Below are 25,145 nucleotides of genomic sequence, written 5' to 3' on the forward strand. Positions count from 1 at the left end.
CTTATGGCTTCAGATCTCTCTCGCTTTGTCTGATTGGTCACAGTTGCTCATTCCTATGTCCTTCAGAAAAAATAACCATTTCTTTTTGCTGTCTGCTATTGCGCGAATGCAAAAAAAATGGCCGCCTCATCTTTGCACTTCAGCTCACAGGTCCCTCTGGTGCATTGCAGCAACAAAACCAGGCGGTAAAGACAGTATGAAAATAAGCCGTATAGATCTATCTATCACACGTCTCTCCTCAGTGTGTGCCCGGGGTGCTATCGCCGCGACATTTTAGCAAAACGGAAACCCGCTAAGCATTTGTCAAGAAGATAGCAGAGGCCGGGCCGATCCTTCTCCCTCTTCCTCTTCCTCCTATCTTTGGGCCGGGTCTAGTGCAGCAGATTGCGCCGGGCTGTGCGAAATGAGTCAAGAGTGCCAGTGTCACCCGAGAGTCCCTGGGGGGGGGGGGGGGGGGGTCCAGCGGAGGAAACGGCCCAGTGATTGAAAAAGACGTGAGCCCACCCTGAGTGTCAAAGGTCTGGAGATCATATGACCGTGCTTATTAGTGGGGACGACGCAAAAGTCAAGGCAAGGATGGGTTTTGTTCCCATGAGGACATGAGCTGACTGGACTTTTCACCCGCAATCTTTAAAAAAAAAAAAAAAGTACCGGAGCCCACACAATGACAGCACGGATTGCATTTTCCTTCGTGGCGGCAGCACTTCACGAGAAACAGTCTCGTCATGTTACGATCCACGTACTAGTGGATTGCTCCCACATCAGGTAGCCAACCACGCCCTTTGAAGCCAACAACTCCCTCGCGGCCAAGTTCCATTTGACAGATTTTCCATATATGAGGCGGTAGGGCAGTAGGATCAGGATGGCATCTGGTGCCCAGATTGCAGCCTCCCCATTAAAATACTCCCGTCCAGATTGGTCGTGTTTATTTCGACGCTGTTCCCCGGCACCCCGCTGACGTTGTCACGGATTTTCGATTGTAGTCACTTGATTCGCTTTTTTTCCTCCGCACTCGGCCCGCAGAGCTGACGATCACCGCCGCTGAAGAGCCCCTTAATGACGACGTCTGCAACGTTGACTTGCTCCCCACCAGAAGTCTGCTTGCAGCTCGCAAGTTCAGCCTCGAACCGGTGGCCTCATTTTATTTATTTATTTTTTTTAATGACTCCCCACGGACGTGCCTCGTTTTGTCAATGTTTTGACTCTCTCGCGGTGATGCTCTACCTTTGAAGAACTTCGAGTTATGGCTTCCAAATAATAATTATTTTTTTAAGCCCACGGAAGTGGATTTTCTGTTTTTAATCTTTTTTTGGCCCTCATCTCATAGTAAAAGCAAATTACAATGACATTATTAAGAAAAGTTTTTCTCCCCCCCATTGTGGGATTTGATTTACTACCAACCAAGTTTTTTTCCCCCAAAGCATTAACTTCCACATAAATAATATAAATATGTATTATTTTCTGTATATAATGTAAACATAAGTGTCAAAAGATGTCAATACAATCCTTGATAAATTGGAAAAAAAAAAATTAACATCCAGGATAAACTTGGCCTCTCCCTGTCATGATCTCTCAGCAGATTTGCATCACTCCAACTGACTTCCTTGATGCCAATTCCTGTTTAGCCGACATCTTAAGATGTAACCTTGGGGCGTCAATTTTCCAATATGTATGTAATCTTTAGAATTTGGAGCGGTGACGTATGAATTTACATGAGACTCAGTGGCAGGTGCGTACGTAGTTGTCACTGCACGGTGTTGGGGGCGGCGTTTGCGAATGTAGGACAGTGATGTATGTGAATCTTGTTTTTTTTTTTTTTTTTTTTTTTCGTTGTGTTTGGAGGCTGCGGCTGCACAGGATCTCCAATTGTATTTATTTGTGTTGCAGCGAATGACAACATTTGATTGATTTAAAAAAAAATAATAATAAAAAAAAAAAATATATATATATATATATATATATATTTTTTTTATAAGTCAGCTAACAGTGCAAGAAAAGTGAGCGTTTTATCATTTGTGACGCGTCTGCATTTCTATTATTCCATCCAAATTCGATTTGCCCACGGTCTCTTTCGAGTATACCTTTTTGTGTTTTGAGATTGCGTCAGCGTGTCGTTCCCCGCAAGTGACTTTTATGCAAATGGAGGCTGTAAACGACAGACGGTGTCCGGCGCTGGGTTTTAATTCTTCTTTTTCTCGCCTCAAATGCCACAGATGCGTTTGCCCTCGCCTGTCGGGAGCCATTCCGGGCCCACTGACATTTTATGGAATCTTTCCCGTCTTATCCGTGAATAATCATGACTTTTGCTCGAGGAGAGGAAACAAGGTGATCAGGAATTTTGCCCCCCCCCCTCCTTTGTGATATAAGGCGCTCATCTTGCTGACAATTTTTGTTGTTTAGCGATGGAAACGGCACCCTTAGATTCTTTTGTTGTACTTATTGCATTTCTGCTCAAATAAAACCTTCCTGATCTTATGTGAGCCGGAGATTTGTTTTGGACCAATCTGAGGCAAAACCAGTCATAGTCTGGGGGAGCCGGGCAAAAACACACAAGACCCGCAGAGCTGATGAAGCAGAATGAACTCTGTTAATCTTGTGCTCATGTTTTTTTGTTGTTGTGTTTGTTTTCCCAAAGGCTTCCAGAGAGGACGGACAGTGACGGCAAGATGGCTTTCTCAAGGCCGAAACAAGAGGGAGGCGGACTTCTCATCTCAGGTCGGTCAACTCATCATCTGTAAAAAAGAAAAGAAGAAAAGAATACTTGAACCAATATTCCGTCTAATTTTTTACGTGTCTGAGCAAACACGCTAAGGCCGTGAGCGCTCCCTTTGACCGCTGTGCGCAACATCAGACGTACGCACTGCGCTCAATCAGTGTCATCCGTTGAAGTTACACGGCTCATTAAAAGGTTCAGATTAATTAAAAAATTATGAAAAAACATTTTTTTTCAAATACATCAGACTCTAGTTCACTGCGCTGAGAGTGTGAACGTGCGACGAGTGCGCAAATGCGCAGTTGCGCAGCTTAGAGTGAACATCGCTGGAAACTGAGGTTGCGATTCCATATCAAACGATTTGAATTGATTTTTAAGAAGAATAAAAAAAAAAAAGCGTCATCATCTTGCATCTTTGATGCACACAATTGCAACGCCGTGTGACATAAACCAGTTACCCAGCCTTTATCGATCCAAAGCACCTATTTTACCTGAACCAAAAAAAAAAAAAAAAAAAAAAAAAGGTTTGTACGCCTTAAAAGATTAAAAGACGAGCTTGTTGTCTCTGGAGCATTGTGAGAAGCGCGTAGCAGACACCGGCGGAGGCTTTTCGCGCATCCTAATGCCAGTCATGACGGAAAATGAATGGAGCGGAGGAAACGGGGAGTCGTGCCGAGAAACGTAACTGCGCCGGATGACTCGCGGTCACGCGTTCATCTGCATCGCGGCGTTGGCTTCCTCGGCGCGCATGACAACGAGCGGACGCGCGTACGCTCCGGAGGAACAATAAGAGGCTTGTGTCAAGCAGACGTGCGTGTTGGGCAAATATGTGCCCGTCATCAGTCAGCCTTCATTTTCTGCTTTCAAACAAGTCCCGAGTTGCGGTGGCAAAAATCCCCTAAATCAATTCGCCGCGGAAGTATCACATATATTTACACATTAAAACACTCTCGCTTAGTTGGCTGTACCAGACAGTCCTAAAGTGTGTTTATGCTCCCAAACCGACGTGTAGCCTTCAGAATGGTAGACTGGGAGAGAGGGGGGGGGGGGGGGGGGGTCAAAAGGGGTTTGGCTTATCTGAATGTGTTTCAATAGCTATCAAAATGGAGGCAAAGGGTCTTATCTGTCACTGTTTTGCCCCACAAACAAACGTCGGAGCAGCAGCAGCACCAGCAGCGAGGTCCTATCTCGTCGCCACACGCCTCGTCACCCCGCCGAGGGCGCCGCCGGCGATATTTCACCCGGGTGACATGAGCAGGCGCACGGCGTGGCGTCAGCGTTTTACGGCGTCGCGTTTGCGCATAAATTGGTTGCCGACACGCTATTGTTGTCCTCGTTTGAATTCGGTTTTCTCAACGGGGAGCAAGTTCTCCGCGCTTCAGATGTACGATTGTCCGTTTTTTCTTGGGCATATCCGGTCGGGACAAATCACGACGCGCAGCCCCACGCCACAGGAAATTAGCCTTGGCTGGACTTGAACCTTTAGAGCACAGGTGTCGAACTCGAGGCCCGGGGGCCGGATCCGGCCCGCCAGATGATTTTTATGTGCCCCGCAAAGGCATATTATGTGTCAACCTTGTTGTTGGAATCTGGACCAAAATTTCCAAATTGTCGTATCATAAATGATAACGTTGATATATCGCAATCATTTTTGTTTTACCAAACATCAACAATAGTTGAAAAACCCATTACCCTTGATTTCTCATTCCCACCCCAGTTCATAAATTAAATGTGTAAATATGATGAAGGGGTGAAAGGTTTTTATGGTTTCACAGTCATTACGGCACCTGTGAGGGGAAACGGGAACTCCAATGTGGCCCGGGATAAAAACGAGTTTGACACCCCTGCTTTAGAGTTTGAATGCCAACACACAGAGCAGGTCGCCGGGAGCGCGTTTCCTCCAATTCCCGAACGGTCGCAAACGGGCCAGAGCTGGGAATTGCGCTCCTTGGCCCGCCGCGCGCGTGCTTTCACCGTGCGGTCATCGCTTCGTCCGCAACCAAATAAAGCGTGGGATCGTCGGAGCCTCGGGGCAAGAAAAACCGTACGCGCCGTGTTATCGATAACCTTTCGGCGTTTCTGACCGCTCACTCTTGATATACGGCTGAGACGACAGGATGCAATCCGGGGAATTCATGAATCCATAATTCATGCTCTCCCCTATAAGGACTGCTGGCTAATAGAATTACACTCTGCAATTTACATGCAAAGCGTTGCAGGCGTTAAATAATTGGCTTGAAGAAAATAGTTTTTGTGTGTGTCATGGATAACAAGCTAGCGCTCCCAGCGGTCTCGCTCAAATAAGTAAGTGCCTTTTGAGAAGCACTTTTACCAGACCTTTATCTGCATTTGCCGACTCTCATCGAAAGTGACGCGTCGAAAGGATCAAGACAGCCTTTTTAAAATAGACTTTTTAGCGGTATTTTTAGCTCGCCTTAATACGAGCTATTTTTCGCCGTCGTTTATTAGCGTGTTTTGTTGACGTTTAAGCGACAAGAAGACGCTAGTTTTCACCTGTCACCGCTCTCCAGGGGGAAACAAAGGCGACCGAGCCAAAGGACTTATTTGCTCGTTTCCGAGAGCCGATAATCACGCTGTCGGCGGCTCTCTGCTGACACGAACTACTTCTTTCCTCTCTGTCGCTCTCTCGCTTTGTCCGCGTCTGGATTTTGGACACTCGTCTGCCGTTTCCGCTTGGCCTCGATTGAGCAAAGTCAGCAGGAAGCTGCGATGCGTGCGCGCTTGCCAAGCTCACATCCATTTTTTTTTTCAGCTCCAAGCCATACATTTTATTGTTTTTCTGGTATCTTCATCTAAACTTTTTTTTTTTGGGGGGGGGCTTGGGCCACTCAGCCAAGTAACTTCGGCTAACATGTAAAGATCTTAAGTCAAGAATCGCCTCCAAAGCTTTTCTGAACAACAATTACTCCTTTTCTTTTAGCCAGCACTTTCTCGCCATCTTGTGGCAATTAGCCAAAGAACACCCCGAAAAAAATGCTCATTCATGGGCACAGATGCCAAACTTAAGGACCGGGGGCCAGATCAGGCTCGGCAGATGATTTTATGTGGCCCGCAAAGGCAAAACATGTGTATGAACTTGCATGATTTTTTTTTTTGTTAAAATCTGTATCAAAATCTCCAATTTTCATATCATAAATGATGATGAGAGATTGCAAGCATATTTGTGTTTCCAAATGTCAACAATAATTGAAAAACCCATTACCCTTGATTTCTGATTCCAAAACTAGTTTGTCAGTTTCATGTGTAAATACAGTATGATGATGCAATTCATGATTTTTATGTTTTTTGTCCACGACAAAAATGAATTTGAACATAGCGAACCGCACATGGGTGAGCGTTCACCATCTCTGGGATCACGATCCGGTGAGTCACACCAGCAAGGTCAGGCTGCCGGGTCATGAGCACGTTTGTTCCCCCCCCCCCCCCCCCCCAAAAAAAAGAAAATCTGGTTATTCCTGCATCTTTTGAATTCTACAAAAACAAACACCGCCGAGGCAGACCCGAAGCTGTCAGTCTTATTTTGACGGCGTGGGTGTGGAAGAAAACGCCCCCCCCCCAAAAAAAAAAACCCCAATGTTTGCCGCACATCAAGGGAGCCGAGGACACAAATCCGCAGTTCGCGAGTGTCTTTTTGTGACGCTTTTCACGGCAGCCAATGAAACGTTCAAGGAGAAAGCACACGTTGTTGCGTGTAGTCACCGTCATGACGCAGCAGCGGGTGGAAATTCGTTATCATAACATAACATAAATTGAACTCTCTCTGCAAACTTTCGGGGAGGGGGGGGGGGAGAAAAAAATCCTTCACCAACCCTCTGCATGGCGCAGAAAATAAACACTGTCCTCATGTCTGGGCTAACGATGGGATGATAAGATTTTACAGTGGACATCTGGTTCCTTCCCTTTTGAGCATGATTGTGTAATAGCGCGATAGCAAAGCGCTGCTAGCAAAGCCCCATCTGGAAACACAACACACAAATGACTGACTTGTTAAATTTGTACCAATGTACAAATAATTGACTTTTTGTGCACAAATCGTCAATAATTGGAACCTCTAAATTGCCCCTAGGTGTGATTGTGAGTGCGGCTGTTTGTCTCAATGTGCGCTGCGATTGGCCGGTAGCCAGTTGAGGGTGTACTCCGCTTCCTGCCCGTTGACAGCTGGGATCGGCTCCAGCACTCACGCGACCCTTGTGAGGATAAGTGACTAAGAAAATGGTTGGATGGATGTATAAATAGTTGCCTGACTTCACAAAGCACAAAGTTTTCGTTTTTTTTTTTTTTTTTTGTCCAATCAGATTTCAGCCAGGGTTAGTCTCGCTTATTGGGCAATTAATAAGTCGTATCATATCGTTCATGAATGTATCGTAGATGAGCTGCAAAATGATGATTGCCACTTCCATCGCTGTGAAATTAGGGGAGTTGTCTGAGTTTGAACCCTTTTTTTTGTGTGTGTGCGTAAGTCCTGATTGATCTAAAATAGAAGTCGTTTTGATTTAGTTTTTTTTTGTGGTCTTAGTTGGAGTGTCATTGTAACTACTGTATTGGTGATAATGAACACGAGGTGCATTCGTTTTTTTTTTTTTTGGGGGGGTAAGTGTGTGTGTGTGTGTGTGTGTGTGTGTGCATGTTTTTGCATCAGTATTTTATCCGACTCGACCTATCCTAAGGGAAAAGAAATCTTCTTCAGTCCAAAAGACTTCAAGGCGAAACAAGCAAATAAAGCTATTAATGTTTTTTTTGTTTGTTTGTTTTTATTCAAATCAGAGGCGACAGTGGAAGAGATGGCGACGAGATTATTTGGAAGTCTTGTTTTGATCGCGGCGGGCGGGGCACACGAACGGCACCCGGGTGGCTGGGGGCGGGTGGGGGTGCCCGTGAGTGGCACGGCGCCTTTGATCAGGCCCGCGTCACAACGCCCAGACGTCTTGTGACGAGGAGACGGGAGACGTCGCTCTGTTGGGGTTTCGGGATATTTCGGGGAGCACTAATGGGATATGACTCGCTTTCAAAGGACGGCGCCGGGTTTGAAAAGTGAGCGGCGCATTTTTGCCGACATAGCATGCTGAGTTATAATAATAATCCAAAAAAAAAGACGTGGAAAATGAGCATGCCAAGGCCGCGCGATCCTGACTTGAATCGGAGCGTTCCCAGTTGCGAAAGCGCCGGAGACAAACAGGAGGGAGTCGACTCAGATGTCGTTTCCGAGAAGTGGGACAACCTCGCCCGCCCCGCTTCGAAATTCGGCTCCCCCCGGGGAGGACGCCTGACAAACATTTGGACGCGGATCATTGTTGTTCTTCTCTGTCGTGAAAACAGCTTGTCAAACGTCTGCCCCGAAAAGATCAATACTCAAAATAATAAAGCCCGCAGCAAATTTTGTAGGCGTGCTCATAACAAAATCCCCCCCCCTCCAATTTCTAGCAATCAGTCATATTGTACTTTATAAACGCATGTAATGACATACCCTGCTACTCAGTAAGTGACTGTGATATTAGTCATTCCTTGCAGCTGATTTAAAAAAAAAAATTATAATAATCTATGCTCTGAGTACTGCGATATTATCAGTCTACGTGTGTTTCATGGCCATTTGTCTCCCAATATCCAACGGTTAAAATGTCATAAAGACGAGGTTAGCTTGGTCTTTCCATTTGTACCGCAAGGTTTTCCGCTCATTTGTCGAATAGCGCGCACCAGACGACCGCGGCACTATTAATTTGGACCACCCAATAACTTTATTGAGACGGTGTTTATTTGTTTTATTAGGAGGAAAACTCTGTAACCAAAACGGACCAAAAAGTGCTCTACGAGTGTAAAACCAGTCACTATTTACTCCAAACGCTAATTAAAATGTGATAGTCAACTTGCTACTCTAAAATTATTTAAGAAGTAAACAAGAAAACCTCGAGCTGAGGCCTCCTTTTATGTATTTATTTTATTTGGGGAATATTTTTGCTGTCGAAATAGACAAGGTTCAGTCGTTCTGATTCTGATTGTAAGAAATTGTAACGGAGAGAGCGACGCCAGTGCCCCTTCTGTGAGGGATGATTGCAATTGTCCTCTTTCCAGTGACAAGCTCAAAGACTGGAACTTGAATAAAGCTTTTTGTCGCAATTTCATTTTATTGGACGGGTTTTGTTCCAGAGTGATTATGTCGCTGAATTGTGCGCGAACCGCCGGTGAAAGGGAGCGCTCGCCGTTAAATGAGTTGTGAAGAAGCGCCGCGTTTGAGCTCAGAAGTCTCTGTGGCAATAACGGTTTTTCATTTGGCCAATCATAGATCCGGCCAAGGGACAAAAAGCCGGAGGGGACTCGATTGTGTCCGCTGAGGATGAAGGCGAGGCAGGACGGAGATTATTAAATGAGTTAATTGCGTCCTCGCCATTGCAACCTGAGCTTGTGCACATATGATAGAAACATTTGGACTTTTGATTCTGCAACCTGAACATTGGACCTCTTCGAAGGCAAAAACCTAAAGCATCAGGAAAAGTAGTGTTGCATAGCTGCTTCAGGTGGTTTCTCTTCATGCTTTCCAGACTGGTTGTTGTGTGTGAGTGGGGGTTGGGGGGGGGGAGGGATCGGACTGAATAAGGTACGCTAGAATCTACCGCACCGTGCTTGTCTGGCTTTTGTTCTTTCCACTTAGAGTTACAGAAGAAGAAATGAGCTGCTTGAAGCAAGCACGCTGTGCCTCTTTTTTTGGAGAACTCTCGGCTAGCTGCCAAGCGCCCACCGTGGTATCGTATCATTTTTAACTGAAAGTTATCACGGTGCTTTTTCTAGTCCTTGCCTGCCACACCACACGAGTGTACACAATGCTGCGAGTGACTTTAAAACAAAAAACAAAACAACCCAACAGTTTAAATGTACATCCGCTCACGATTAGCATTCGCACTCTAATTGCTGGCGCCCAACCGCTGTTATTGTGCGCCGTGTTCTCCGCAAAGGTTAATGAGGTGTGAATTTTTGAAGGCTTCTCGCCATCAGTTAGGTTTTTTTTTTTTTTTTTTTAACTTCCCAATTCTTAAGCGTGATGTGTTTGCTTCTGTGGCCTCGCCCTCATTTGTTTCAGTTCCGCGATTCGAGTGGCAATTGTGGCTTCTCTGGCAGCGTTCTGTGACTCAGCTCGGTGGCCCCTCCGCCTCGGAGAACATCCCGTTTTCAAACCTCAAGTCGCCAAAAACGACGTCGATCTTCGTGTTGTCTTCCGCAGTTGAACGCTTGTCATGCAAGGCAAGACTAACGTGACACGCTGCAAAAAATAATGCGACTCAAATCAAGTGTACTTTTTTTTTTTTTTGCATGAAAATGCAACACAAAAAAATCTGGATCATGATTAATAAGTTCAATACAGCCGCATAGAAGCTAAAAGAAACAAATCATTGCATTGGCTGCAAATCACATGAATTATTAAGGAACATGAAAAAAGCTGCATAAACCTGATCATTAGAGAGTTGGAGGCGTAGTTGTGGGCAAGGTTTAAGTTGTCAACTCACCAGACTCCCATGTTTTAATCCATCCCTCCTGAATGCGAGCTGTGGCCAGGGTTCAACGTGTGCCCCCCCCCCAACCCCACGACGACAAAGTGCTTTTTTTTTTTTTTTCTTTCGTTTTTTTTTCCGTTTTCTCACTTTCTTTCCAGGAACTTGCGACTTTCCAGTCAGGATTAGGTCGAGCGCATTAAACATTGGAATGTGTTCCGTCCTAAAGGATTTGGATTTGTGTCTGATTTCAGACAGGAGCTGTCGCGGACAACTTGGTGACGCATTGGGCCTTCGCCGGCGACAATCCGGATTGCTCTCTCGGTCTGTTTCCGCCGATGCCGACCGGGCGCCGCAGTTGCAGTTGGGCCGGGTTGTATCGCTCGAGCGCATGAACAAAAACGGCGGTCCATTGACTTGTGAGGTCAATTCCTTCCTCGACCGCATCACCAGCGACGCGGCCACGCCACGGAAGCCAACTCGCGACGCCAGGTCCACCTCGGTCCGGCTTCGAGCGAGATGAGAATCTGGTCTGGCGTTTATGGCGGGGAACAAAATCAATCTGAACACGTACGCCGAGCAATTCCTCTCTCTTGGCTCGGGTTGAAAGTTCACAAGCGTCCTTCACCACTGTGAAGCGTGCTTCTTCCCCCCCCGTGATTTTTACATGCTGGGTGGGGATTTTACTGTCAAAACTGCGCTGGTCCTCTCTCAGGAGGCTGGATGGGGTGGGGCTTGCGAGAAGCAGGGAGAGGGGCGGGGGCAGTGGGGGGGGGGCACGAATTGTTGACCTAAATGTGGCTCTCATTAAGATGGTCTGCACATGAGGCTCGGAGGACTCCGTACAAGCCCCCCCCCCCCCCCCCTCTTTCCTGCTGGTCTTCTCCCATTCAGTCTGCGGCCCCAACATGCTCGATTTATGATGTATCTCGAGCTCACGACTTCCCTCACTTCTAGGATGGGGGCGGGGGGTGCAGCAGTGTGTGTGTGTATAGACAAAGTTCTATTGAGCAAATAAGATCATGGAAGTGGTGGATGTCCTCATACTACCCCCCCCCCCCCCCAAAAACAAAAAAACAAAAAAACCAATTACGTGTTCTACTTGAGTGTTAACACCTGAGCCCACCCCTCTCAGATAACGACTCGTCCCTCCTTCAGTGCATAGGCGCTTATTACGGGATGCCGGGTGGCATTCCCGAGGGACCGGCAACCCCACCCCCACCGCCCCCCGGCCGCTCCTTCCCGAGCCAGAGAGTCGATATGCTCGCGGCTTCAGAGGTGAAGTCCTGCCGAGGTGCATTCCGTGCCATACGTGAGTTTGGAGTGGCAAAAATTCCCCCTCTCGGGACATTCGCCCTCTAATCCACCGGCTTGTTCTGCGCCTCCAGTCATACGCTCGACCTTAAGTAGCTCCTAATGGACAAGACTCTGCCTCGCCGTGGTAGGCGAGTAAGCAGTGATATCGCCAAGCGCTTTGACCGGGTGTCAGGAAAATATTCTTTCTAAAAATAACATTTCAAACGACCACTTTTAAGACATTCCGAGGACATTACGACGTCACAATAATTGACCCAGAAGCCAGAAAATACATTTCTTCTTCTTCCCCGCTATTTACCCGGCCTTTTCTTTGTCTGCGCACTTCTGCGGCGGCCCGGAAACGTTTCCAACGTTTTGGTTGGTTCACGAGGCCGAGGCCAACGATTTAACGAGAAATAAATTGCAATGCCTCCCCGGGATTGGTAAGCAAGAAACTCAACCTTGCTTTAATCAGAACGTGTTGTTTTTTTTTCTCGTTTTTTTTTTTTTTTAAATTCCCCTGTGATAGGGTTGGCGGTAAACTTGCGGGCTGCGGTTTGCCACGGAGGTGTGGGTGGGGGCAGGGGCGGGGGGTTGCATCTTGTGTATTCAGTGTGGATCCAGGTGCTGCAGAATGCATGTGACGAGCCTGAACACGAGCGCATGTCTTCTGTCGCGTCAGGCGAGGGCGAGAAACATCAATACGCCCCCCCCCCCCAAAAAAAAAAAAAAGAGGCAGCCACGAGAACGGCATGGCGGAAGCACTTAATGAGGCGCGCCCTTGTTGCTTGTGTTGGCCCGATTTTTGGCTCACCAAATGCGACACAAGGAAAGAAACACAGCAATCACCCATTTAAAGTGCCTCTGTCATGAAATGCATGATTTTTAGGATGTTATTCATGAAAATACGGCAGCCGGTATGGACCCATCTGGTTTTTTTTTTCACCACAAAACATGATTTTGAGGTATATGGCCTTTTGTAACTCGTGCCATGAAAATCCTCCTGAAGGATTTGTTTTCCAGAAGAAGCAGGAAGTGACGTACAGGGCAGTAGCGCACTCAAGCGGACGCCTTTGTTTATACTAGTTTTACGAGCTGGAAGGTAGCTCGTTGTTCCTTCGTGTTAGCCAAAATGTCGGCTTGTTGCATTGCTGGATATTGCTCAAACGCTCGGGAGGATGAATTCGCTCTTCATACTTTTTCAAAAGATCCGGTTCGTCGTGAAAAATGGATTGCACGGGTGCAAAGGACGAGAGCTTTGTGGGTTCCAAATGACAGCTAGGTGTGCATACAGCTACTAAAAAACCCCCCAAAAAACAATAATGGGGGGGGGGGTGCGTTATCCTTTCAGAACGTAACAAAAGATCCGCGTCCGTAAGTCAGGGGTGCTAAATGTGTCTGTGTCCGCTGATTACGGCTTCAGCCGGGGTGTCTCATCTCCGCCTGGACGACGCGCTCTCTGCTCATATTTATTTTTTCATATAGACATTGAAGTGAATAATGTTATCCGTATTTGTCATTACAATATCTATTTTAGAATGATTATTGGGATGACACTTGGCCTTTAATCACTGGTGATGTGAGACCATTAGTTGCTGCAAAGGTTTGTAGAATTAGGACTAAAACCTGCCTTGTTTTTTGATTAACACTTGGGCCTAATACGCTACTGTATTTTAACGTCAAAAAATGTTTCAGAAGCACTGAGCATGAGGTATGAGTCAGGATTTGAGTCAATACATTTTGGATGCACCTTGGAGAAGGCTGAAAGTAATTCTTGTTCACAAACTTCGTTTAAGATCATCGCATTTGCAGCGATTATTTGCGACGTTCTCCTCCCTCTTTGCAGAACGGTGAACTTGTTTCCTTAGAAACTAACTTAGCGGCGCGCTGCGAAATGTTCTCGCAAACCTCGCATGCGGTCGGGTTTCTGCTTTAGTTATACACGGCAGAGTTTGTTGGCTCGACTGCTGAACGCAGGAAGGAAATAATAAAGGATGGGGGGTGGGGGAGTGGTGGTGGTGGTGGTTGTGTCGGGGGGGGGGGGGGTGTAGACTATAGCCCAAATCAACTATTCCTCATGCCAGCCAGGGAAGATGACAAATATTAGATTAGGACAAATATATCTGCTGCTTCAACGTCGAGGCTGCTTTAAAAGTAAAATGGGTCCATGCAACCTTCATCTTTCTTCCGCCGGGGTAGGAAATTGATATCCGATGCTTCCCAGGATTTGTATTTCCCCTCACACTCGCACGCACACGCGCGCGCTCACTTTTTCAATCACAGAATGCCGGCTGGTGCCGCCTTATCGTGATTCACCCCAAAAATGTCACTGTCAGGCGAAGTTGTTATCAAGCTCTCGTGTAGGGAAGAGCATTTGAGAAAGTAAATGCTACAAAGTCAGAATGTTCCAGTTGTCACCTCCTTGCCTTTCAACCCTTTGGGAACCACAAATGCATCAATCCATCTCCTGTCTTTCTTCTCGCACCTCTGCCTGCATCTGTTTGGGCTCCCTCGCCATTAACACAACCTCCCGCTCCGTCCTTCTAAATCCCCGCCGCCAATTTCTTCTCGGTCACCGGCGCGGATTTGACGAGCTAACGAAATCCCAGTGACATTCAAGAAGGGACCAGTCGCTCAACGTGAGGTAAAGGCGGCGCCGGCGCGCGAGGGCGAAGATTAAACCTCTCTCGGCACAACTCGGCTCACGTCACCGACGGCATAAACATAATCGGGAGCACGTTGATTCGCGGCGCCACGTCGCATAATTATCTGACTCTGGAAATATCTCTTTGTTAATCCGACAGGATGAACGGCCCATTCGAGGGGAAATTGTGCTCTCCTCCAGTGACCTCCACCTGGTGCTACAAGTACAACATAACCGGTGAGTACTGCATTCACCAACTTTTTCCTCCTCTCGCCCGCTTTCCGTGTTGCCAAAGTTCAACATTGAGTTGTTTGTTCCAGCGGATTTGGCGCTTCGAGCCTCCAAACTGCACCAAGGTTTTATACGCGTTTGTTTGTTTTTTATTTTATTTTATTTTTTTGTAATGTGATCGAGGACACATTTAATGCATTTTTATTTTTTGGGGGGAAGCAATTTATGAGTTCCCAGATGCTTTAATAACAAGTCCGTGTTTTTCAAAATATCCCCAGGACCAAGATTTAGTTCACACTTTACCCCCCATTTCTTTCTTCTTGCCGAAAGTTCACTCAAGAGACCCAGTTGTTTTTATACAAACAATAAACAGAAAAGAAAATCGTAATACAGTCCAAACTCAGTTCAGGAACTTAACGCTTCCTAAACTAAAATGTTTGCAAACCCAAAATCGTATGAATCTATTTTGTTTGCTCACAATTGTACAGATCATAGATTTGTGTACACACTTTTCTCATGTTTATCTATTGTTTCCTTCCTTTTTTTTTTTTTTTTTTTTCAACATTAAGATGGTTAAGCTACTATAGCACTTTTTTTTTTTTTTGAATTGCGCTTTTCACTTTCTTGGAAGTCATGCTGAGCGATAACTTAGAGTAACAAAACAAAAATCTATTTTCGCGTACCTTTTGGACTTACGAGTTTCATTCATTCCGCGGTGGAGGTCTAAACCGTATTTGCTCAGATCCCGAATTTCTGTTGTCGTAGTTTGACTTTCAAACAGCAGCTTAACATTAAGCGCACGAGTGTAAGGTGGAGAATGCGGCGCTGCGCGCTGGATGCGGCGGACTCCAGTTGCCTGGAAACAGATTGACGTATGCGCAGCCGGAGGAGACAAAGCGTCCGCTTTTCGGAAGGTCAGCGGCAAAAACCAGAAGTCCTGAAACAACAAATGTTGGCGTCCGGCTCAAGATCTGATCACCTTTCGTTGGTAGCACAGACTTCCAGAAAAGTGCGCAAGTTTAGACCAATGAATGGGCCGTGGGCCAGAAGGGTGGTGGGGTAGTTACTGCAAGACCGAAGTTGAAATAGAGTACAAATTACCTACTGGTGCTCCATCAATAACTGTTGTGTTCTGTGTTTGGATTTTGCCGAGAAGGAGCGGATGATGATTTCCCTGAACGCGCTATATGCCATCTGGCAAATAGCGAAAAAGTTGTTCAGAAAAGACGCCAAGCGTGCTTGCTTCAAGCTGTTTATTGTGACTCCCAGTTAAAGTTCACTGCAAAACAAACTCCAAACCAAAGACAATTTGCACTTCATTTAACCAAATCACATGAACCTTTTCTTTGGAAAGTCTACTAGTTTCATACTTATGCCCAAGAGAACTAGCATCGATATTATTGATATTTGAACATAACGATGTACCATTTAGTTCTTTACATTTGACATAATTATGTTACGCTATTACTGCATTGGTGTGTAAACATTGTGTTTATATTGTAATCTTTTTGGGTGTGGGTGGAATGGCTGAATGGCAACCCTGGATGGAGCATTTTGATCTGAATATGTAGATTTTTTTTTTTTATTTATTTTTTCCCTTTCTTTTGATTGCTACAGTGTCCTATGAGGCCTTCAGAAGTATTTCAAATCTCTTCCTTCCCCAACCGGGAAAAGGTGTCCTAGATAACGTGCTGACTTAAGCTTAATATATTGACACCTGACACGGCCAGGTGGGAATTTGGACTCCTGCGGGAGTCGAGATAGCTTTATGGAGCGGCGTCACTCTGTTTAAGAAGCCCACTTTTCTTCATTGATTTCTTTTTCAAACCCGTGGAAATTATTTGTTTGAACTCGCCGTCAGCCCCCCTCTGTGTTTCCACTTTGTGATTTCAAATCAAACACGGGCTTTGTTCTTCTCAACGGCGTCTGTTCCGGCTCGGGATCACATGGCAGTGACGATGACTGGCAGCTCCAAGTCCCAAAAAAAAAAAAAAAAAAAAAAAAAAAAAAAAAAAAAAAAATAGTGATGAGCTTTCGGCTCGCGGGATGACGGTTTTGGGGGGGAAGGGGGGGTGGCGGAAAATGCCCGGAATCAGTCGCAGTACAGTGATGCCTTGTCTGAAGTGAAATGAAGTCTGAAATTTAACACTTTATCGCGTTATATTGTGAAATTTAACTTTTTCTGGTGGGACAGAAATCAACGTCTTTAGTATTGTACTGTATTAAAAGAAATGCATTTCTAATATATTTGTAGAATGTGACAACCCATTTCTGCATCATCATTTCATGCTAGAATTCAATGGCACAATCCTCCATTTCCACTTTCGCCACCTGGGGCAGTATAATGCATACTGTATACATATCTTCTATGTAGATTGGCTGCTCGGCCGGTGTCAAGACTCCCCCGCTCTCGCGTTTCCCGTCAAGTTCAGGTCTGGTTCCGTGTCCGACATAAAGAGCAGGTGTGCGATTGCCTGAGACGGGCCGCGAGCGACGGGCCCTTTCGCGGGGCCCGCTTGCCATCTTTCATCTGGAGTTCCCCGCGCTCAGCCGCAAAAAAGTCTCCGATATCTGGCCAGAGAAAATGGCACCTCGCACACGTTCTCACGTCTCCAGAGGCATTTCACTGATAAAATGATTTTTTTAATAGGAATGACTTACTTAAGCTTTCAAAGTGGTTGTCTGGGAGCCTTTTTGTGTTTCCTCTTTGCATGCAAATCTGCTCCAATGGTGTCATTGCAAGTGTGCACAAGGCCAGTAATTTGACTTAATTTTCCGGTGGTACACGAAATAATACTAGGATAGTATCCTAGAGTTATCTTTCAATGAGGCACTTCTGGATTTTTTTTCATTTTTTCAGTTACAGTAATTCCCAGCCTACAGAGCGCACCTGTTTATAAGCCTCGCCCAGTACATTTGTAAAGGAAATACCATTTGGTACATACACAAGCCGCAGCTGTGCAAAAGTGCCCACATTGAAACACAAGATATTTACAAATAAAAATGGTACACAGATAGTTTAAGGCTAACAGGGTCGCACCAGGAAAAAGTCACTTCCGTGGCACATATATTCCACCGGTCTCACTCTTACCTTTTCCGCTCGAGTGCCCCCTTGGGGCCGTTAGAGGATAAAATGCACAAATTAGCCGCATAACCGCATAAACCGCAGGCTTGAAAGGGTGTAAAAAAAAATGTTGCGGCTTATAGGCGGGAAAGTACGGTAATCATTTTCTCGCTCCCCATAAAGCACCCCTCGTGGTTTGTCATCGGCTGCCGACGCAGCGCAGACGCTCAGTCTGTTTTTCCAGATGTCTCCCGGAGAACCCAGGATGAGCACATACAGTAATTTTTTGAACTCGAACCTGGCCATTGATTGTCTTTTACGTCCACCAGGAGTCAGCCCGCGTGCATTTTGATTCATTCTGTTTTTTTCAATGTGTTATTGAGCCTCCGACACTGAACATAAAGCAAGGATTTGATGTTTCTACGGGTAGAATCCACCCCCCCCAACCCACCTCCACCCCCACCCCCTAGCAGAAATGTACAAATCTTTAATTGCGCCTTATTTTCCCCTCTTCATCCCCTTTTATTTCAGACTTTAATTAAAGCCACAGTGGGGGCATGCGGCACAAGGGGCGGGCATAATCTCGTCCGATTTCCAATGGACTCGTGCTAATGCACACGAGCCTTTGGTGGCGTTTTCTCCCGAACGACCGCCGGCAAAGAAACGGGAACTGTTTGTACCCCCGATTTCAAGCGGCCTTTATCTTGACTCCGGGTTTTGGGGGGGGCGACGCTCATAAATTTGTTGGCTTCTTTTTGCGCAGTCACAGTGAGATGATCTCTCGTTTCTGATTTCAGTGAGCTTTTGGGTCCAGACTTCACCGAGACCTACTACGTGGATAACGGGCGGCCGGTGACCGTGACCAGTCGGAATTACACCGTGAGTCAAATGAATTCAAATTGCGTATTAAATCTCTGGGTCCGCGCTTATTGGTTTTTTTTTTTGTTTTGTTTTTGGTGCCCAACCCTCAAGTGTCATTAAATAAATCATATAAATCATATTCAAGTATAAATTGAACATTTTGTTTGGTCGTGAGCAATATAGTTGCCACTTGTCGCTGCTTTTCAAAATGCATTGCGGGCATCTTAAATGAGTGAGATAACTTACACTCCCTCCTAAATTCTGCGTGATTGCAAACACAACCTGAATGGAAAAATGTCAACGTTGCTTCTCGGATGATCCCGCGCATACAAAAAAAAAGGACAAAATGATGTTCTGCTTACACGGCAGAAGATTTAATATCCCCCACTTTCTTTTTCCCGTTCCACGCTAAACTGATTTGGCCGAGACGCTGATTCGATTAGGACTTGTGAGGTTTGTCTTTCCAAAAGGAATTACGGCGTAAGGTAATTTTATAAATGCAAGGGCTTCTAAATACACCGGAGGTAAGTCTTCGCTACTGCTCATGCATAGTTGCTTCCCCCCCCCCCCCCCTGCTTTCCAATCCATTTTACAGAAAGAATTAAGTGGGTTAAAAACAGCCTGCATCAGTACATCTCCATTTGGAGGCCACACCTGCCGCCATCCCCTGCATTCACATCACCTACTGGCAGTAGACTAATTGCTGGATGTCGCGTGGGGGGTGGTGTTGTTGTTGTTGTTTTCTTTCCTCTCTCTCGCTCTCTCTCCCTGGCTGACAATTAATTTGTATGTTGCTATAACCGAGCTGGAATGAAAGAGCTCATTTCACGCTCTGATGAACTGACAATTTGGGATGGTTTAAAAAAAAAAAAAAAAAAGTCAAACCTGCTCGCATAATTTAAACCGGGTGGCAATAAAGTCTGCTTTTAATGTTGGCGGCAGGTAATCAGGCCAATGTGGCAGCTTTCGATACCCCAAACTAGCGCGAGTCGTTCACGCTTAAACAAGGAGTCACGCGGCATATATTAGGTCAAAGCAAAACGTTCCGGTTGATTTCAAAGGAGCTTGTCGTCATCGCTTTGTGTCCAGCAAAGCGGCCTGATGTGCGCATCAGGCTACGAGAGAGCAGCCACGCTACGAGGGTTCCCAGAGCGCATCGTAGCCGTACCCGTTGGCGATTTTATGACATTTAAAATGAGCGATCCATACAGGGGTGATTGGGAAGTACCACTCCCTCTTTTGAAAGTGCTCGAGAACACAAATTCACGATAGTACCACTGTATAAGGAATTGCCCCCGTTTGCTGTTATGAAGTCTTATGTACTGAACTTTTACACCGCTGTGTTCGCACAAATACTTTTATTTTTTTATAAAAAAATAAAAATAAAAATTTCTTTCACCAGGATCACTGTTTCTATCACGGCAGTGTAAGAGGACATCCGGATTCCTGGGTGGCCCTCAGCACGTGCTCGGGGGTCAGGTGCGGACACGACCCGTGTAATTCTTTTACAGGCGTTCACTGCTCGAATTCGCCGTCGTTACGTTTGTTTCTTTGACACAGGGGCCTGATCTCTTTGAATGTCAACAACACCTTCTACCTGGAGCCAACGGCCGGCCGCCGCCATTCCTTGCTGTCCGCAGACCAACTGGAACTGAAAGGCGGAGACTGCGGCCAAGGCCGTCACGGTGCACTGTCGCATCACATCCGGGACCTCCTCAGACCGCATCATTTAAGGGTGAGCGTAAATTCAAATCAAACAAACACACGTGCAGGCATTTGATGATTACTTGCCCTTGAGATACATTTTCCTGGCTGGCTGCGGATCGTCTTTGCCTTTCTCGGGTAGCTCTCGGGTGTTGCTGCGACTTCGGTGTTTGGCGCGTCTTCACAAGAGAAAATAAAACAAATGTTGCTTGCTTAGCTGCACTTCTCCGAGGTGTCCTCCGCCATCATTTGTCTTGACTGCTTTGTGTATTTTCATTCTAATCCCCCCCCCCATTATTTATATCATCAATCACTGTAAAGGGTTTATTCACATCATTAGCCGAAGCCCTCTTAACGCGCCACTGGGCCGCCATCCATTTCTTTATCTTCCTCGTTCCCCTGGCTCTCCATTTCCCCCCGTGCCGACTGCCCATTAACCATCCGGGGTTGGAGCGCAAACGCGACCCCACGTCGGGTCCACGGGTTTTTGCTTGCTGTGTGCGTCGCTCTGACTAAAAACCCACAGTGAATTTATTCCGCAGCTTTGGGGGTTTGTTATTTCGATGATGGAAAAGCACGTCGTGGATGTTTTGAATGACTTATCATTGCAACACAGGTGAAGACTGATCAGAAAGCGTCATATAAATGACCGTATTCGGGAATTGTTTTCAGTCGCTAATAGCGGGGATGTGAACGACGAACGCCGAGATATCGTGAATCAATTAGTTTGCAGCCCAGCGAGGCTTCCGCCTTGTGGCTGCGATTAAGCATCGGGAAGCCGAACTTGGAGGGATATACAGTACGCAGCTGGCTTTGAAAAGGGTCCGCTCGCGGCGCATAGCCATGGCAACCTTTCAAAGGGTTGTTGGGAAACCATCGCAGGCTGCAGGGGCCGCCATGGCAACTGTGACGCCATTTTCGCAATTGCCACGAAAAAAAAAAAAAGAGGTTTGGAAGCTGTCAAATGACCACGTACTGTATTATATCTCGCATCTGTTACTGCCTGTGCGGTTTGCGTAAAATGCTTCAGTCCTATATTCCTGTCCCTCTAATTCCAGGTGAAAAGGAACATTTGGGGCACCACCAAGTACATGGAGCTCTACATTGTGGCCGACAACACGCTGGTAAGCAATGCCAAAGTCTGCCGTCATCTCGTGCAGGAGGGAGCACGTCCTGACGCCGTCTTGCTCTCGTGATGTCAGAAGTAGAAATTCTGAGTGTCTACATTACGGAGAAAATACGAGGGTCTGAGGTGCGTCGATTCTTGCGCTTAATGAAGGAAAGTGGGAATGGAAGCAGAAGGGGCCTCTGGACTCCACAATAAACTCCATCAATGAGGCATTCTGTCTTCATAAACGTCACTTTAAGAGCCCCGCCCGTTTCGTTCGGACTTCTCCCGCCGAAGTGCAGACCCGGCCCGTACAATTTGTATAATTACAATGACGGACAAGGGTGCAAGCGGTCAAGCGGGACTCATTGAGTTGAGCGCTGGGATCTCCAAACCGTTTGACCTCATTATTGCCGCTGATGCTTCGCCGTCTTTTCCTTCCTGCAGTTTAGACGACAAAATAGGGACTATGAGAAAATCAAGACCAGGATCATGGAAATTGCCAATTATGTGGACAAGGTAGGCCGCACTTTCACCCTGACCTTTACGGCAAAATGAACGGCGGTCTTTCCGTTTCAGTTCTACAGGGCTCTGAACATCCGCGTGCCTCTGATCGGTCTGGAGGTCTGGACCGAGCGAGACCAGTGCATTGTCACAGAAGAGCCCAACGCCACCCTCTGGTCCTTCCTCCAGTGGAGACAGAAGTTAAAGTCCCGCAAGAAGCACGACAACGCCCAATTGCTCACGTGAGTTCCCAAAACGTTTATTAACAAATATATTGTTACGATTAAAAAAAAGCTGTGCTTTTATTGGTTTGTCTTTATTAAATACTCGAATTCAGAATGCAGTCGTTAACGTAGCATCGGTTCCTGTTGGCGTTGAATTCATTTTTGTCTGTCGCTGCGTGAACACAGTCACATTGTAATTGCGTTACTGCCACCTTGTGGCGTCTATAAGCAACTATTAACCCTTCTTGGGAGGGGCGTCAATTGTTTCTGTATTTTCGTGATGCACAAATAACGGGCCTTTGCTGCCCGTCTCCATCATTGCATCGCGCTCACATCAAAGCTTTTGATTGGCCTAAAGCTAAAGTAGAGATGTTTGTTTTATCGGCATGCTTATCCCCATGTGTAGCTACGGCCTTTAAAAAATCTGATCTGATATTTGAGCCTTTTTTTCAAAGCTATGGGCACGTTTGAGTTTGCGAAGGTGAACGGAGGTTGTCAAGGTGTCGTCGTCCTCCGAGCAGCAGCGATCGATGCTCATCTGCTGTGAAGTCACTAAATCAACGGGGAGGAGGCGGCAGTTAAATGCTGTTTACGCGCTCACCTCTCTCACAGCGGCGTGATCTTCAAGGGGACAACGATCGGGATGGCACCGCTGGAGGGCATGTGCAGTCTGGAGAACTCCGGAGGGATCAACGTGGTACGCGGGAGCAATTTTTCTCTCCTTTCTGCCTCACTGCTCGACATGAAACCTGCTGAAAACGACTGCCTGCACCTTATTCTGTTTTTTTTTTTTTTTTTTTTTTTTTTTCCTTGCTTACCTAAACAAAGCACACACACACACACACACACACACGCACACTTTTTCATCAGTTTGGCATTTATATGCCAAACAAAAAAAAAACAAAACATAACCAGCCAACAAGAAGGCAGATAATAGACAAATAAGCATTCACGGGCGCATTCTTGTCGATGGCCAAGTTGGTCTTCAATGACGCTCACGTGCAAACTCCACACTGGACGGCCTGAACTGACATTCAAACGCCAAAGCTCAGAACTCTTAAAGCAGACGTGGGAACTACTAACCCACCGGGCTGCCGATATTTTGTCCAGTCAAAGCGAGATGCTGAGAAATGAAGGCAACGCATTTGTTGCGGCTGGGTTTTGTTCCCTCGCACGGTGAGCAACGACCACGCGGCCGGGACGGGCCCCAGCCGGACAGATCAGTAGCCCCTCCGAGCTTGATCAGCTTCTAATTTGCTGGCCGGCATCCCGCGGGCAGCCGCGGCGTGACGAACCGGAATCCAAATGTCTGTGTCTGTGTTTGGACCGTCCAGGACCACTCCGAGCTCTCCATCGGGGCCGCCGCCACAATGGCGCACGAGATCGGCCACAACTTTGGGATGAGTCACGACCTCGACGGCTGCTGCGTGGAAGCTACGGCCGACCAGGGGGGCTGCGTCATGGCCGCCGCTACCGGGTAAGGTGTGCGTGTGTGTGTGTTTTCACACACCCCCCCCCCCCCCTCGTGACCGACTCTCCGCGACTTCCTCCCAGGCATCCGTTTCCGAGGGTGTTCAGCCAGTGCAGCAAGCGTGACCTTGACAGCTACTTCCAGAAGGGAGGGGGCATGTGTCTCTACAACATGCCCAACATGAAGGATCTGGTGGGGGGCAAAAGGTGCGGCAACGGCTTCGTGGAGGATGGAGAGGAGTGCGACTGTGGTGAACCCGATGTGAGCATGTTGCTTTTTTTTTTTGTTTTGTTTTTTTTGTAACCTTTCTGACAAATTTTCTGACAATGTTGCCTTGGCGACTGCACTTATCAACATGAAAACATGGGAACAGAATGACAATCATCTACATTGATTAAGAGCACACCTCGTTGATCACGAAGGTGACAAAAATGCACGGTGGGAAACGTGAAAGGCACTCATATTGAAGTTAAAGTAAAAAAAGGACACAGTAAAATGTACTTAATTGTAAAAGTAAAACTTTATGTACTGTCAGTTATATACCGCAGCCATTTTGATATCTTTGGACATTGCATAATTGAATCATTCGTCCTTTGTTGAGTGACTGTCACAGCACACAAGCGCATCCTGTTGTTGTTGTCGTCGGCCGTAATCCCCCCTCTGTTCTGTCGTGCCAGGATAATTTGCCCCCGTTAGTCTCCCCCCACCGACCCCCCCCATGCTTGAATCAACTCTTACATTTGTTTGGAGGAGCAGAACCGGCGGCTCTACAGAGGGCGCCATGGCAACAGGCGATGCCGCTGTGTGTGCGGCGCGTGTGTCGCACCGCTGCATTTTTATTTTTACGCTCGGCTGCCGCCCCTCCTCGCCAATATTTTGTGAAGTTTTTGACTTGTCCTTCGTCCTCTTAAATCTTCTTGCCGCAGAATTGACACCGCAAAGTGTCTTCATCCTTATCACCCAGAGCAGGTTTTTGGTCGTGGCCTTTGGTCCCAGACGCCCAGTTTTTGACTGTCGCCTCTTCCCCGTGCACATTTTGCATCCTTTGAAACTTTTTTGTCGCGGTGGTTCCCCTTCCGAAGCACGGAATTCAATCGCACTTCTCCGCTTCTGACAGGCATCCAACAACGAAGTCATTTCCAAAATGGCTGAGAGGACAAGCTGAAAGAATTTTCTTTCTTTCCAAGCCGCTACCGTGAACATTTCAGGGGGTAAAATGATGATGACAGAGTCGGTTCAAGCAGATCGGGCTCATTGCTTTTTTAACTTCCGCTCGTAAATGATTTAAAAAAAAAAAAAAAGGGGAAGTGGGGTCGACGCGAATGAACGAATATGATCATAAATGATGACGATGAATAAGTTGAGCCTGATTTGCTTGCAGGAGTGCGCCAATGATTGTTGCCATGCCAATAATTGCACCCTGAAGGAAGCGGCTCAGTGTGCCCACGGAGTGTGTTGTCAAGGCTGTAAGGTAATGCTAACACACACACACACACATTGTGAGCCTCCATGTCCGTGTCAGCCGCGTAGACCCCCCCTCCCCCCCACAGGTCGCAATTATCATCTCCAAAACTCTCTTCTCTTTCTTCAAATGCAGAAATTCTGATATTCCGTGACAGTCCGAAACGAGCTCGCTCAACTATTCACCCGACAGAACTTTTTCCTCTCGTGCGCGGCTGCCCGATAAGCCTGAAAATAGAATCTCGATTTCCCGCCGTAACCGACGTCGGCATCATTCAAAATGAGTTTTGCTTTTTGTTTCCTTTTCTGGGATCTGTTTTTTTTTTTTGTCTCCTGATGCCAAACAACCAATGAAGCAGTTTTTT

The 25,145-nt window shown here is 46.7% G+C and overlaps 1 protein-coding gene across 1 annotated transcript in view; it reads left to right on the plus strand.

The window, feature by feature from the left end:
• Positions 1 to 25,145, plus strand: part of adam19a (ADAM metallopeptidase domain 19a) — a 33,235-nt gene that overhangs the window by 2,679 nt on the left and 5,411 nt on the right. The window contains exons 2-13 of the mRNA XM_061809188.1: positions 2,636 to 2,715; positions 14,313 to 14,389; positions 18,245 to 18,326; positions 19,711 to 19,787; positions 19,869 to 20,043; positions 21,071 to 21,136; positions 21,568 to 21,639; positions 21,700 to 21,866; positions 22,461 to 22,545; positions 23,183 to 23,325; positions 23,403 to 23,580; positions 24,701 to 24,790. Coding sequence (XP_061665172.1) covers positions 2,636 to 2,715; positions 14,313 to 14,389; positions 18,245 to 18,326; positions 19,711 to 19,787; positions 19,869 to 20,043; positions 21,071 to 21,136; positions 21,568 to 21,639; positions 21,700 to 21,866; positions 22,461 to 22,545; positions 23,183 to 23,325; positions 23,403 to 23,580; positions 24,701 to 24,790 — 1,292 coding nt within the window. The remainder of the gene's footprint in view (positions 1 to 2,635; positions 2,716 to 14,312; positions 14,390 to 18,244; positions 18,327 to 19,710; positions 19,788 to 19,868; positions 20,044 to 21,070; positions 21,137 to 21,567; positions 21,640 to 21,699; positions 21,867 to 22,460; positions 22,546 to 23,182; positions 23,326 to 23,402; positions 23,581 to 24,700; positions 24,791 to 25,145) is intronic.

The sequence above is a fragment of the Syngnathoides biaculeatus genome, chromosome 21 (assembly GCF_019802595.1).
Source record: "Syngnathoides biaculeatus isolate LvHL_M chromosome 21, ASM1980259v1, whole genome shotgun sequence".
NCBI classification, from domain to species: Eukaryota; Metazoa; Chordata; class Actinopteri; order Syngnathiformes; family Syngnathidae; genus Syngnathoides; species Syngnathoides biaculeatus.